Here is a 15,493-nt window from a genome sequence, read left to right as displayed (position 1 = left end):
AAGTAGACATTTGTGTGGCCTGGAGGACTGCACAATCACAAAGGGAGATACGGTGGTGTTATTAGGAGACGAGGGTCCATTTTGGGGTCTTTGTCAGAGGCTAACTGTCTGTTTTCTGGCAGATGGAGCCGGAGGTTACAGACCTGTTAATGACAGTCCAGTGAGGAGGCTCAGGGAAGAAGATGGACAACACTGGAGCCTGTATTTAACACTCTCTCTCTACCTCCATCTCCATACAAGCATTTCGCTACACGCAAAATAATATCCCTCTCTCCCTATCTAACTGTCTCTCCCTCCCTCTCTCTCTTTCTCTATCTGACTGCCTCTCTCTCTTCCTCTGACTGTCTCTCTCTCGCTCTCTTTCTCTGTCTGTCTGACTGCCTCTCTCTCTCTTTCTCTGACTGCCTCTCTCTCTCTTTCTCTGACTGCCTCTCTCTCTCTTTCTCTGTCTGACTGCCTTTCTCTTTCTCTGTCTGACTGCCTCGCTCTCTCTTTCTCTGACTGCCTCTCTCTCTCTTTCTGTCTGACTGCCTCTCTCTCTCTTTCTGTCTGTCTGACTGCCTCGCTCTCTCTGTCTGACTGCCTCTCTCTCTGTCTGACTGCCTCTCTCTCTCTCTGTCTGACTGCCTCTCTCTCTCTCTCTCTCTCTGTCTGACTGCCTCTCTCTCTCTCTGTCTGACTGCCTCACTCTCTCTTTCTCTGACTGCCTCACTCTCTCTTTCTCTGACTGCCTCGCTCTCTCTTTCTCTGACTGCCTCACTCTCTCTTTCTCTGACTGCCTCGCTCTCTCTTTCTCTGACTGCCTCTCTCTCTCTCTGTCTGACAGCCTCACTCTCTCTTTCTCTGACTGCCTCGCTCTCTCTTTCTCTGACTGCCTCGCTCGCTCTCTCTTTCAACTGACTGCCTCACTCTCTCTGTCTGACTGCCTCTCTCTCTCTGTCTGACTGCCTCTCTCTCTCTCTGTCTGACTGCCTCTCTCTCACTGCCTCTCTCTCTCTGACTGCCTCTCTCTCTCTGACTGCCTCTCTCTCTCTGACTGCCTCTCTCTCTCTCTGACTGCCTCTCTCTCTCTCTCTGTCTGTCTGACTGCCTCTCTCTCTCTTTCTGTCTGACTGCCTCTCTCTTTCTCTGTCTGACTGCCTCTCTCTTTCTCTGTCTGACTGCCTCTCTCTTTCTCTGTCTGACTGCCTCTTTCTCTCTTTCTCTGTCTACCTGCCTCTCTCTCTCTATGTCTAACTGCCTCTCTCTTTCTGTATCTGACTGCCTCTCTCTCTGTCTGACTGCCTCGTTCTCTCTTTCTCTGACTGCCTCGCTCTCTCTTTCTCTGACTGCCTCTCTCTCTTTCTCTGTCTGACTGTCTCTCTCTCTCTCTTTCTCTGTCTGACTGTCTCTCTCTCTCTCTTTCTCTGTCTGACTGTCTCTCTCTCTCTCTTTCTCTGTCTGACTGTCTCTCTCTCTCTTTCTCTGTCTAACTGCCTCTCTCTCTCTTTCTCTGTCTAACTGCCTCTCTCTCTCTGTCTGTATGACTGCCTCTCTCTTTCTCTATCTGACTGCCTCGCTCTCTGTCTGACTGCCTCACTCTCTCTTTCTCTGACTGCCTCTCTCTCTCTTTCTCTGTCTGACTGTCTCTCTCTCTCTCTTTCTGTCTGACTGCCTCTCTCTATCTGACTGCCTCTCTCTTTCTCTGTCTGACTCTCTCTCTCTCTCTGTCTAACTGCCTCTCTCTCTCTGTCTAACTGCCTCTCTCTCTGTGTCTAACTGCCTCTCTCTCTCTCTGTGTCTAACTGCCTCTCTCTCTCTCTCTGTCTAACTGCCTCTCTCTCTCTCTCTCTGTGTCTAACTGCCTCTCTCTCTCTCTCTCTGTCTAACTGCCTCTCTCTCTCTCTGTCTAACTGCCTCTCTCTCTCTGTCTAACTGCCTCTCTCTCTCTGTCTAACTGCCTCTCTCTCTCTGTCTAACTGCCTCTCCCTCTCTGTCTAACTGCCTCTCTCTCTCTGTCTAACTGCCTCTCTCTCTCTGTCTGACTGTCTCTCTTTCTCTGTCTAACTGCCTCTCTCTCTCTGTCTAACTGCCTATCTCTCTCTGTCTAACTGCCTCTCTCTCTCTGTCTAACTGCCTATCTCTCTGTCTAACTGCCTCTCTCTCTGTCTAACTGCCTCTCTCTCTGTCTAACTGCCTCTATCTCTCTGTCTAACTGCCTCTCTCTCTCTGTCTAACTGCCTCTCTCTCTCTGTCTAACTGCCTCTCTCTCTCTGTCTAACTGCCTCTCTCTCTCTGTCTAACTGCCTCTATCTCTCTGTCTAACTGCCTCTCTCTCTCTTTCTCTGTCTAACTGCCTCTCTTTCTCTGTCTAACTGCCTCTCTTTCTTTGTCTAACTGCCTCTCTTTCTCTGTCTAACTGCCTCTCTTTCTCTGTCTAACTGCCTCTCTTTCTCTGTCTAACTGCCTCTCTTTCTCTGTCTAACTGCCTCTCTTTCTCTGTCTAACTGCCTCTCTCTCTCTGTCTAACTGCCTCTCTCTCTCTGTCTGACTGCCTCTCTCCCTCTCTCTCTACCTGTCTGCCCTCTCTCTCTCTCTCTCTCTCTCTCTCTGTCTGCCTCTTTCTCTTTCTGTCTGCCTCTTTCTCTTTCTGTCTGTCTGTCTGTCTGTCTGTCTGTCTGTCTGTCTGTCTGTCTGTCTGTCTGTCTGTCTGTCTGTCTCTCTCTCTGTCTGTCTGTCTGCCTCTCTCTCTGTCTGTCTGTCTGCCTCTCTCTCTCTCTCTCTGCCTAACTGCCTCCCTCTCTCTCCCCCTCTCTCTCTCTGCCTAACTGCCTCCCTCTCTCTCTAACTGCTTCCCTCTCCCTCCCTCTCTCTGTCTAAGTCCCTCTCTCGCTATCTCTCTCCATTTCCCTCCCTCTTTCTATCAGTCTCTCTTTCTTTCTGACAGAAACACACGTTCAACAGCCATTTGCATGAAAATGGAAATCAAAAGCTCTCTTCCCTTCAGACCTTCTCTGTAGGAATCATTCAATGAGAAAATACATTTGTTTTCAAATGTACACACACACAGTTGTTTCTCACCCATGCTGGAAGGACAAGACATGTATTCTTAATTTGCCTAATCTGAGCAAACTATTCTTGTCATGTCTCAAACAATGCCTGTACTGTAGCCATGCATAGAACTAATCCTTCTTGTGCGTCACCTACAGAGGAAAGAACCTGTGTCTTCTGCAGCGAGGACGACACACATGGCTAGCTACACTCAATCAACAACTCTCAAAGCTAAAATGCTACTCTCCCCCTGCTCGAGTCTTAATCCTGGATACATGTACTTAACCTGGTAACACCTGTCGTGACTTGACTTTAACATTAATCTGAAGACTGTTATTTATCTAATTAACTAACTATGTTTAATTTTTACTTTGCACACGAACCGCCACCCGCTTTGAGTAAGAAATCATGACTGTCTTTATGTGAAATGCCTGGGATCGCGGTGGATCTCTCGGTGAACAGAGCCGCCTTGGTAAGGGGGTTGGGCCTTTTCACGGCATGCTTGTAATGCTCTGATTGTCCAAAATGGTTCCTACAAGTCTTCTACTGTTGTTGTTCTTTGTAGTTGTCCGGTATCCGGTGACATGTAGTGTAGTTCTGAACAGAACTACAGAGTTAATTTTCCTTACATTCGCTCTTGAAGATGCTTCTTTGAAGATAGGCTAGCCAGCCGTGTCGATGGTTCCCCAGTTGGTTGATGAGAGTAGCATTATACAATGGTTTTAGCAGAGCAACAGAATGGTCCTACTTAAATTAGCTTTCAAAGATACTTTACTTAGGACAGCTAATCAGCCGTACCAGTGATTGTCCAGGAGGGGAGTTTATCATCTCCACCTCATGTTGAGATTCAAACTACTTTAAACGTGGAGCTGCAGCTTCACGTTTTTCTGGTCTAATTTGTTTTTCTTAACCCATCATTTATACAGTTTGCTCAAAAGGGGCGGTTCCGGCAGGCTGACATGCTCTCTGACCTCGCTCCGGGTGGTAACTACTCACTGTGCAAAGTTTATGGAAAACAATGACCTCTTATAGCTTCTCAAATCCCATCCCTCTCTTAACAAACACACGTTCATCAGTTTTCATATTACATGCACAACGCATAGTATGGAAACTATATGTAGTGGGTATACTTTCCAAGTTACAGTATTTCCTTTAGAACATTTTTATTGACATCACAAAATAACAAACAAAATGACATTAGTGTTCTATAGATCCCCTCTGACCATTCCCCATGTTATTGTTCCAGTATTCGCTTTTGAACGTGTTAGAGTTTTAGCAGGAAAAAGTCTGTTGAAACTAAGTACATTCCTTTGGTGAATCTTGAGAGCGCAGACCTGAATCTTCTCCCTTGATTTACAACAGGGCATGAGTTGTTAACCCCCACTGGTTCTTCCTTCCCCCTCTTCTTGGGTGAGAGGGGGTCTGATTGAAGTTATTCGTTGCAAACCTGATCTGACCTATTTGTATTCCCATGGACAGTCATGACACAATTTATTTTAAGGGTACCTAATAAACCATTTATAATGAATTTATAAATTGTGCGTTCACCATTTATGAATCATTACACCCACATTTATAAATGTTAGTAGGTATCTATTAACACGTTTATATTTCCTTAAACATCCTGTGTTGTGGGATTATTCGTCGACCAGGTACTGCTAGAAGTAAATGGGTAAGTAAATGGGTTTATAAATGTGGGAGTAATGATTAACAAATGGTGAACACACAATTTATTAATATCTTACAAATGGTTAAAGTTTTACTCTTAACATTTAAGTAACAAGAAGACCTGTTTTCAACCAAAACAAAACCAGTCCAATCCTATCTTCCACTCACAGAACAAAGGTCATCTATACATTTTCAGACAACTAAAAACAGACAGCATTCTGTCACGTCTCTCGTTCTCACCTGATGCGTGGCCCGTCACGGAGCGGCTCTCTCATGGTTCTGCCGCGGTTGGTGCCTGGTAGTGTGCCTTGGCGCCGGCTAGCAGTGGAGTAGTCAGGCTCCAGGTCATAGGGCTCCTCCTCCTCGGGGCCCAGGCTGCGGCGGTCGTCCTCCAGTCCGTATGGCTCTGGCTGGAAGCGTTCTGGCTGCGACCGGTTCAGGTCCACACTGCTGCTGCCCATGGGGACCTGGGGCTGGGCCACGTGGCCGTAGTCATCCTTCCGGATGGGTAGGGTCCCGTAGCTGTTCTCCGGCCGATAGCTGTTAGCCATAGCGTAGGGGTAGCGGGGTGGCCGGAAGTTGACTCCGCGGGACAGGCTGCCGTAGTTGTCCGTCGCGTCTCCAATGCCGTAGCCGTCGTGGAGGCCGTAGTGGCGCCCACCGTACTGACTCCCACCAGCGTCGGGGGGGAGTGCGTCGCTGTAGGAGTCGTTGTAGTTGTTGTAGGAGCGTGTGAGCGTGGAGGTGGCCTGCGGCGTGGTGATGTAGCGCTCCCCATTCTTCAGGTAGCGCCGGTCGATGGAGTCTGTGTAGCTGCCCAGCGGGGACGAGCCCTCAGGCAGGGGCAGGCCGTCGGGGCCCAGGGGCACCTGGCGAACCGTCCTGGTGGTCACCGTCTTCACCATCTTAGTCACCTAGAGGAGGAGACGAGGTCACAAAGACAGAGATAACAACTGATTACCTAATCCTCATTACATTAATAGTTCATCCGCTACTACCCAATCCTAGAAGTCTGTGTCGTGTGTGTGGGCCACACCATGAGCAACAGTTGATGAGAACAATGTTGAAGCATTCTGATCAACCGGACAGGACTGTACTGAACAGTATGTTGAGGCGTCCCACCAGACAGAGAGACCACAGATTAATCTCGTCCCCAGACGGCTCTCTCTATAGGGCAGCAATTGAGCCTGGGGACGAGGTTACCCACAGTGAGAGACAGGTGGTTAGGACTGAGACACAGCGTGGACACAGCACACCGATGTAGCCTGTTGAATCACACAGACAGGAAAGTGGGATGCCGATGCCACACAGTGAGAGAGAGGCTGAAGAATGAGATGAGGGTTGTTCCTTTAAAGAGTGACCTCTGAAGTTGTTAGTATCACACTGATCAGACCGCAGGCATTGTCAACAACAGGTCAAAGTCATGCATTGGGAAACTCAGTGACAAGAAAGGGTCGTACCATTGCCTTTAATTCATTACTATTAGAAAAACTTGAGGCTAGGTTGTGTTGGAAGTAAGGTTGAGTTTCTGCGACATGTTCCAATAATAGTTCCCAGAGCATCTGTTTAGTGCAGTAGTAGGACAACAGCCTTGGATGCAGTGCGCAGAACCTTGACTTCCACTTAAGGTGCATGGTCAGAAGCTGCAGCCCAAATGGCACCCTGTCCCTATACAGTACACTACTTTTGACAAGAGCCCATAGGGCTTTGGTCAAAAGTAGTACACTATCTAGGGAATAAGGTGCAGTTTGGGACGAATTAAGAATCATAACTGGTAACTGTGACGGTCTTATAGAGCACTAGTAAACTGTATATAACAACAAAAAAATCCAGAAAAACGCATGTCAAAAATGTTATAAATTGATTTGCATTTTAATGAGAGAAATAAGTATTTGACCCCCTCTCAATCGGAAAGATTTCTGGCTCCCAGGTGTCTTTTATACAGGTAATGAGCTGAGATTAGGAGCACACTCTTAAAGGGAGTGCTCCTAATCTCAGTTTGTTACCTGTATAAAAGACACCTGTCCACAGAGGCAATCAATCAATCAGATTCCAAACTCTCCACCATGGCCAAGACCAAAGAGCTCTCCAAGGATGTCAGGGACAAGATTGTAGACCTACACAAGGCTGGAATGGGCTACAAGACCATCGCCAAGCAGCTTGGTGAGAAGGTGACAACAGTTGGTGTGATTATTCGCAAATGGAAGAAACACAAAAGAACTGTCAATCTCCCTCGGCCTGGGGCTCCATGCAAGATCTCACCTCGTGGAGTTGCAATGATCATGAGAACGGTGAGGAATCAGCCCGGAACTACACGGGAGGATCTTGTCAATGATCTCAAGGCAGCTGGGACCATAGTCACCAAGAAAACAATTGGTAACACACTACACCGTGAAGGACTAAAATCCTGCAGCATCCGCAAGGTCCCCCTGCTCAAGAATACATATACATGCCCATCTGAAGTTTGCCAATGAACATCTGAATGATTCAGAGGACAACTGGTGAAAGTGTTGTGGTCAGATGAGACCAAAATAGAGCTCTTTGGCATCAACTCAACTCGCCGTGTTTGGAGGAGGAGGAATGCTGCCTATGACCCCAACAACACCATCTCCACCGTCAAACATGGAGGTGGAAACATTATGCTTTGGGGGTGTTTTTCTGCTAAGGGGACAGGACAACTTCACCGCATCATTTGACGGGGCCATGTACCGTCAAATCTTGGGTGAGAACCTCCTTCCCTCAGCCAGGGCATTGAAAATGGGTCGTGGATGGGTATTCGAGCATGACAATGACCCAATACACACGGCCACGGCAACAAAGGAGTGGCTCAAGAAGAAGCACATTAAGGTCCTGGAGTGGCCTAGCCAGTCTCCAGACCTTAATCCCATAGAAAATCTGTGGAGGGAGCTGAAGGTTCGAGTTGCCAAACGTCAGCCTCGAAACCTTAATGACTTGGAGAAGATCTGCAAAGAGGAGTGGGACAAAATCCCTCCTGAGATGTGTGCAAACCTGGTGGCCAACTACAAGAAACATCTGACCTCTGTTATTGCCAACAAGGGTTTTGCCAACAAGGGTTTTGCCACCAAGTACTAAGTCATGTTTTGCAGAGGGGTCAAATACTTATTTCCCTCATTAAAATGCAAATCATTTTATAACATTTTTGACATGCATTTTTCTGGATTTTTGTTGTTGTTATTCTGTCTCTCACTGTTCAAATAAACCTACCATTAAAATGATAGACTGATCATTTCTTTGTAAGTGGGCAAACGTACAAAATCAGCAGGGGATCAAATATATTTTCCCCTCACTGTGTATATATATATATATATATATATATCACTATAGGAGTGTAGGAGTGTGATTTGTTAAGGACAAGGTATATATATCTATATACACACCTTGTCCTTAACAAATCACAGTCCTTCTTGTCTGAGAGTGCTGAAACTGTCTGGCAGTCAGGGAGGGCTAGCCGCATCTCACCTCCTCCTGAGGTTCAGCACCGATACAGAAACCAATTTGCTGCCCAGTGAATTCTGCAGTGGCGATAATTGGCTATTTTGTCCGCGGCTATAAATTAATCTTCAAAATTAATGAGGTTGATGAAAATGAATCGTCATTGGAGGGGGCCCTATGTCTGACTCTGATACAATTCGTGTTGTGCCTGACAAGATGCACAGAGATGGTTCATTCCCACTCAACTAGCAGACAAGTACTTCACTGAAATGAGCTTTTTCACATGAACACAGAAAGAGACTGGTTTCTGATTAGTTACATTTTCTGATACAACCACTTTGCTGAACTCTTATAATTATAATATACCAGGTTTATAGTCACAGATTTAAATTTAGAATTTTAGCAAAGGCATGAAATAATAACAAGGAACCTCAATAAAGTATTAAACACATCTCCTCAAAAGAGGAAGCAGGGAACAAAATGTGAATGATAAATGCTAAACATTCACACTCATTAAAAATGTAATCTTCATCCCATTTTCACAAAGCCTTTAGTTTGTTCACACACTGTCCCTTTCTCAAACTGTGAGCTATTTTAAATTCTAACCGGCAGAAAACTGTCTACTTTAAGTCATGTCAAGGTTCATTTCTTCTTAGTGAATCATTTCGGTGCATCCGTAACATCTAAAGCCCACCCTTCTTTTGTTACTTCACACTACGCTGACATAGCTGCTCCCCCTCGCTTTGCATGTAACTCACACATAATCATCCCTTTCATGTTAAAAATAAAGCCTTTTTCTGGTTCTTAACTTAATGAAGCAGCTTGAGCACAAGGCCACCACTGGCCTTGAAATGACAGGCTGGCTTCTCTTCTGAGCTGGTCGATTAGGGGACTTTTATTGCCATTCATTTCAATGGAGGTGGTGATGGTAATTGAGTACAGACCTGGGTGGGACTTGGTCTCTTCACTTAAAACGACCTCATGCCTGATACACTGTGCTGAAGTGTGGAAATGATCTCTAAGATCTGGGGTTGAGGATCACTACTCTGAACTATACAGCAGTGTTCTTCAATCCTGGTTATGGCCCTAATCCACCACAAGCTGAACATTTGCAGTGGCCCAAACTCCTTCCATCTTGCACAAGGCCGTGTTTCAACTCAGCCAGGGAGAGAAGCCTAGACATACACTTCATGTTTGTACTAACATGACTTCTAAAGAGCCTTCGCTGGTACAGCACGAAAAAACGCAAGACAGGTTTCAAACAGAACTCTGATCTGTTGGAAGATCACAACATGCTAAACAAGCACTACTGGGCCTGGGGATGGTGCTTCAGAGAGGGCCCAACTAGATCACTGTAAACAGGCTAAAAGAGAATCTCTAAATGCTGGTGTGTGTGTGTGTCGAGGCCATGTGGCGTAGGCAGCGTGCTACCTTGCCGTAATGAAAGGTGCCTGCAGTCAAACTGGGGCATATGTTTACCGACTGTTAGGCTGTTAAAGGGGGAGGAGAAAGGGAGGGCAGGCGTCACTTTCAGTCTTTATAGTGCTGTAACACTTTCACGATCTCTGCCGCATTCACCTTTTATAGACAGACAGAGCTCAAACTGACACACCAGCTGGGGGTTAGTGGAAGCATTTAGGGAGGTTTAGGGTCAGGGAGGTGCTAGTGGGAGGGGTTGGGGGTTCACTTCAAGCCACAAACCAGACGTTTGGATGCCTTTGTTTTCTTTACTGGGTCTGTCTCTGATGGGGAGGGGGTGGGAGAAGGGGTGGGCACTGGGGTGCTGGGTTTGGACTGCAAGATGATGGAGCCTCCTGGCACCACTAGGGTCTCTGTGACGGTCACTGGCAGGTACCTGCGGCGGGTGATGGTTTTGATCACCTTGGTCACCTATGGGAAAGTGTTGAGGGCCGAGGTGGTCAATCAGTAGTACTGGGCATCACAGTTGTTTGAAAATACATGATTCAACAACATAGGAATATAAGATCACCAAAAAATGACTGGGTAAAATCGCACATCAAATTGTTTTGCATTTTGTATCAGAGTGGCTTTCGTTCTTTCCCTTCACACCTTTCTCCCTGTTGTGTTTAATTTGTTTATATGGCCTGCCTTAACCCTCATTAACTCCCATCCACAGGACAGGGTGGAATGCCACTGCTTTTGATCGTTTTATTTATCTATTTTATTAAAGAGCAGTGGTAGTGTTTCACCCAACATTCACCATTCAGCCAGAGGGCAGCTGGAGAATGTCCAAAGAAAAGCACAGTGTGTTGGGAGAGAGATGGAGGATGGATGTGGTGGAGCCAGTTTCCTTTGTGTGTGTGTGTGTGTGTGTGTGTGTGTTCCACATACCAGCCAGCACACTGACTCCCTCCTTTACAGCTGGAGCGGAGAGAAAGTTAGGCTTTAGTTAGCCTTTAAACGTCACTTAATTCACAGGCCTTGTTATGGTCTGTTTGTTTAGGTGTGGCGGCTGGCTACTGATACTGCTGCCTATACTGCTGCTTGCCTTGTGTGCAAATGTGTTTAGCATAAAAAAAACATGTTTTTCCAAAAGCAGAGAGATGTGAACCCCTAGTGTTTCATCTTGCTGTGCTTGGAGGGGATACTCAGAAGGCATTCAAGGAAATGCATGAGCAGTACGTAGCTAGCTGCAGCATCCTGTTGAAAGGAAGCCAATAATACATCAACTGAAAAGATGAGAGAGATGTGAAGATGAGTCTGGAAACATCACGTGTGCAGACTTCCATCACAAGCTGCCTAGCCAATACATTTGCCACAATTATAAAGCAACAGTCAAAACCGTCTCTTCCAAGGCTTACATCCAGATGAATCTGTTTCTTCCCTTCAAAATGACTTCCAAAAAGCATCCTCTCTCTCGTCCCTGTGGAATTAAGTGTCCTTAAAAACAGTGACCCTCGTTCCCCAAGCCCTAACCCTTGACTATGTTTTATTTAGCTGTGTGTGCGTTAGTTTGTGTGTGTGCGTGAATGAGTCCAATCCCCTACAGTAAATAGGATAGCAGCACACACACAGTGAAACAGAGCGATTAGCTGGTCTGTTTAATTACAAACTCTGTAGTGTCTCTAGTGTGCCAGCAGCTCTACCCTTGGTCCCCCCGTAGGGTCCCTCCCTAGGGAACCAGACTGACAGAACAGAACACATCTCTGCTTCACTGGAGATGTGGGGCGAGTCCCAAGCTGCGTCCCAAATGGCACCCTACTCCTTATATAGTGCTCTGGGCTATAGTGCACTATATAGGGAACAGGGTGCCATTCGGGACGTTACCACATTCCATCCGGAATCACACTGCACTGAGACACTGTCTGGAGAGGTAGTGTGCATAGCGTGGAGCAGGGCTGACTGAAGGGTGAAAGCTGTGAGCTGTGTTTAGGAAGGCCAGTAACGGTAAGAGTGCTGGAGCTGTGCAGCGTTGGGGTGGCTGTGATGCTGTAAGAGTGACAGACAGACTGTGTGACAGGGTTGAGGGTGTGGCTGACATGGGCACACACAAAATGGTGACGTGAGTTGATAGTAAAGTGATGGGGGGGGGGGGGGGGGGGGGGTTCCAACTCACCTTCAGGTTAGTTGACATATCCTTATATAGAAACAACAAAACACAAGAGGGCAATCAAGAAAAAAGAACCTGCAACACAAAATACTGTAGGAGCTGACACAGAATGAGCACTAAGAAATAAGACAACATCTGGGTTAGGGAAAAGGATAGAAAACACATCTCGCTAAAGGATTAGGGCCTTACAGACCTTAACTTTTGGCCTTACAGATCTTAACTTTTGGCTACAGAGTTATCATAAAACAGCCATCATGCTGTTTTACTGCAGAAGCCTGCTACATATATTTCACAGGGTTGTAACCACCCCAAACAATTTGTCACATTAAAGTTGAAATCTAGTGTGTGAGCCTTGAGTTCCTTCTCATTCAGCACATAGGTACCTACTACCTAATGTGTCAACTTGGCTTCCCCCAGTACCTTGGTTTCTGTGCGTCGCGTGGTGCCGTCGTCGGAGGTGACAACAGACACATGGGAGGTGGGCGTGCCAGGGTCCTCCTCGATGGTGACCGTCTCCTCCACCATCTCCTGGGGCTCCTGCATCATGGCCAGAGACGTCTGGTTACTGGGGCTCTGCTCCTAGAGAGAGACAAGGAGAGATGGTTAGGGATTGGAGGAGAGGACACCAAAACCTTTCATTTAAGGAGATCGGTGTGCTGACCACCTTATGCATGCTTTATTATTTGACAGCACAGTCTGAAATGAGGTTGGGAGATACACATAGAGGGACAGATAGATGAGAAGGGCTGAGACTGGATATGTCTGAGGCTGCACTTCATACACAGTTACAATATATTCTCATCATCATACCACCCTGCATCCCACTGTTGGCTGCTCCTGAAGCTAAGCAGGGTTGGTCCTGGTCAGTCCCTGGATGGGAGACCAGATGCTGCTGGAAGTGGTATTGGAGGGCCAGTAGGAAGCACCCTTTCCTCTGGTTGAAAAAAATATCTCAATTCCCCAGGGCAGTGATTCGGGACATTGCCCTCTGTAGGGTGCTGTCTTTTGGCTGGGATGTTAAACTTAATTTTTATTTTTTATTTATTTAACCTTTACTTAACCAGGAAGGGCTCATTGAGATTTAAAATCTCTTTTTCAAGAGCGTCCTGGCCAAGATAGGCAGCACCAAGTCATTACAAAAATTACAGACAAACAACATGAAAAACTACAAGTAATCTAGTAAAAACCATAGAATTCACAAGAGTATAACAAAATCAAAAACAGCTAATTAAAAACATTGACAGGTCAGGGAATCAGACTCAAGATCATTCATCAGTGATTTAAAAATACCAATCGGGACAAGTTCTTCCAGCTTAAAAGTATTTTGTAAGGCGTTCCAAGACGATGGCGCAGAGTGCATAAAAGCCCTTTTACCAAATTCAGTTCGGACATTTGGAACAGTTAGCAGGATAAAGTCCAGCGAACGAAGAGAGTACCCACCGCATTTCTGAACAATAAAAATGCCCAAATAAAAAGGTAGTAAACCCAAAATGGCTTTGTAAATAAAAGTATACCAGTGACTGAGCCTACGAGTGACTAGAGAAGGCCAGCCAACCCTGGTATACAAAGTGCAGTGGTGCGTAAGGGTTTTGCAGTTTAAAATAAATCTCAGAGTGCCATGGTAAAGGGTGTCAATTGATCTCAAACACTGAGTGGAAGCATTCATATATAAAATATCCCCATAGTCTAGTAAAGGCATAAATGTAGCTGATACTAGCCTCCTTCTGGCTTCAAAAGAAAAACAAGCCTTATTCCTAAAATAAAATCCCAATTTCAGCTTCAATTTTTTTGTAAGTTGTTGAATATGCATTTTAAAAGAGAGGCCATCATCAATCAAAATTCCAAGATATTTATATGAGGTTACAAGAGCTTCAGTGATATCATTTAAAACCTTCATGGCTGCTGTAATTGTGCTATGCTTCTTCCTGAAACCCGATTGGTACATTGATAAAATAGAGTTAGTAAATAAAAACTATTTTAGCTGTTCACTCACAAGGGTTTCAAGTATTTTCACCAGGGGTGACAGCTTTGAGATTGGCCTATAATTATTTAAAAGAGTTGGATCTCCCCCTTTTAAAAGTGGCAGGACAAATGCTGATTTCCAGATCTTTGGAATTTCATTACATTCCAGGGTTAGATTAAACAGATATGTAAGTGGTTCAGCTATGAAATCCGCTGCCAGATTTAAAAAGCAGGGATCCAAAAGATTAGGACCTGCAGGCTTTCTCTGATCTAAGGATTTCAGGGCTTTATGTACCACCTGCACTGAGAATGGCAAAAAGCTAAAAGTTAGACCAGCTCTCACTGGTTCATCCACACAAGGTTGTACAGAGACAGAGGACACTGAATCAAACAGCCTACCAGATGATACAAAGTGCTTATTGAAACAATTCAGCATTTCAGTTTTGTCATATACAGCAACAGAGTCCTTCAAAACACATGACGGTAATTCATTAACATTACTGTTACCAGACATAGACTTAATAGCCTTCCAAAACTTTCATTTATTGCATTTGCAATAATTAAATGATCCTATGGTGGCATTAGGTTCATCTCTATAGATTCATCAGAATGTGTTAGTATTGTTTGTCCGCCCAGTATGATGAAAGAAGCAACATAGCCTTCTCACCTGTACTAACCTGTGTAAACCTTGCCCTCCATATATTTCTGAGAGTATTACGTTTTTGTGGTGCCATTTGAGCTTTGGGTGTCCTGACTCTCTGTGGTCACTAAAGATCTCATGGCACTTATCGTAAGAGTAGGGGTGTTAACTCCGGTGTCCTGGCTAAATTCCCAATCTGGCCTTCATACCATCATGGCCACCTAATCATCCCCAGTTTACAATTGGCTCATTCATCCCCTGTAACTATTTCCCAGGTCATTGCTGTAAATGAGAATGTGTTTGTTCTCAGTCAACTTACCTGGTAAAATAAGTGTTAAATAAAAAATCTAACTATCAGAATATGATGTGGCAGAGTGATCTATTTGGTCAGAAGTGGCCATAACACAGAGGTAGTCTAGGCCTGACAGTTAAGAGTGATCTATTTGGTCAGAAGTGGCCATAACACAGAGGTAGTCTAGGCCTGACAGTTAAGAGTGATCTATTTGGTCAGAAGTGGCCATAACACAGAGGTAGTCTAGGCCTGACAGTTAAGAGTGATCTATTTGGTCAGAAGTGGCCATAACACAGAGGTAGTCTAGGCCTGACAGTTAAGGCAGAGGCTCTCTCAAGGATACCAAAGCCTAGATGGCTATCAGGCATATTGTATTTTATTCATATTTCAGTCAACCATTTATTTATGAATAGTAAAGGAGAGATTGACTGCATCACTACTGGTCTTTGTGAGAGGTATGACATGTTGAATGCACAGAACTGTCTGTTCAAATGACTAGCACACAGCTCAGACACCTGTGCACACCCCAGAAGACAAGCCACCAGAGGTCTCTCAGTCAGAACACTGTAGGAAACGCACAGTACTACATGGAACTCAATTCCACCACAGGTAACTCAAGCAAGCAGTAAATTCAGGTTAAAAAACAGATAAAACTACAACTTATGGAACAACTTGTGAAGACTGTGAAGAGACACACAAAGGCATACACACACATGCACGCACACACTCTCTCTACACACAGACGTACATTGTAATATTTTTTGTTTTGTGGCATTACAAATGTTGTATTGTACAGTCGTGGCCAAAAGTTTTGAGAATGACACAAATATTAATTTTCACAAAGTTTGCTGCTTCAGTGTCTTTAGATATTTTTGTC

General features: G+C 45.3%; 1 protein-coding gene across 6 annotated transcripts in view; it reads right to left on the bottom strand.

The window, feature by feature from the left end:
• The window catches only part of LOC115200345 (armadillo repeat protein deleted in velo-cardio-facial syndrome homolog), a gene marked incomplete in the record, with an annotated part of 350,855 nt that overhangs the window by 116,684 nt on the left and 218,678 nt on the right, over nucleotides 1-15,493 (bottom strand). For 3 of the 6 annotated variants that reach the window (XM_029763328.1, XM_029763329.1, XM_029763332.1), the window contains 4 exon segments: nucleotides 4,939-5,612; nucleotides 9,883-10,041; nucleotides 11,729-11,749; nucleotides 12,143-12,301. In XM_029763328.1, coding sequence (XP_029619188.1) covers nucleotides 4,939-5,612; nucleotides 9,883-10,041; nucleotides 11,729-11,749; nucleotides 12,143-12,301 — 1,013 coding nt within the window. 6 annotated transcript variants of the gene reach the window in all.

The sequence above is a fragment of the Salmo trutta genome, chromosome 9 (genome assembly GCF_901001165.1).
Source record: "Salmo trutta chromosome 9, fSalTru1.1, whole genome shotgun sequence".
NCBI classification, from domain to species: Eukaryota; Metazoa; Chordata; class Actinopteri; order Salmoniformes; family Salmonidae; genus Salmo; species Salmo trutta.
The sequence above is the reverse complement of the archived record's forward strand: the minus strand, read 5'-3'. Positions and strand labels throughout refer to the sequence as shown.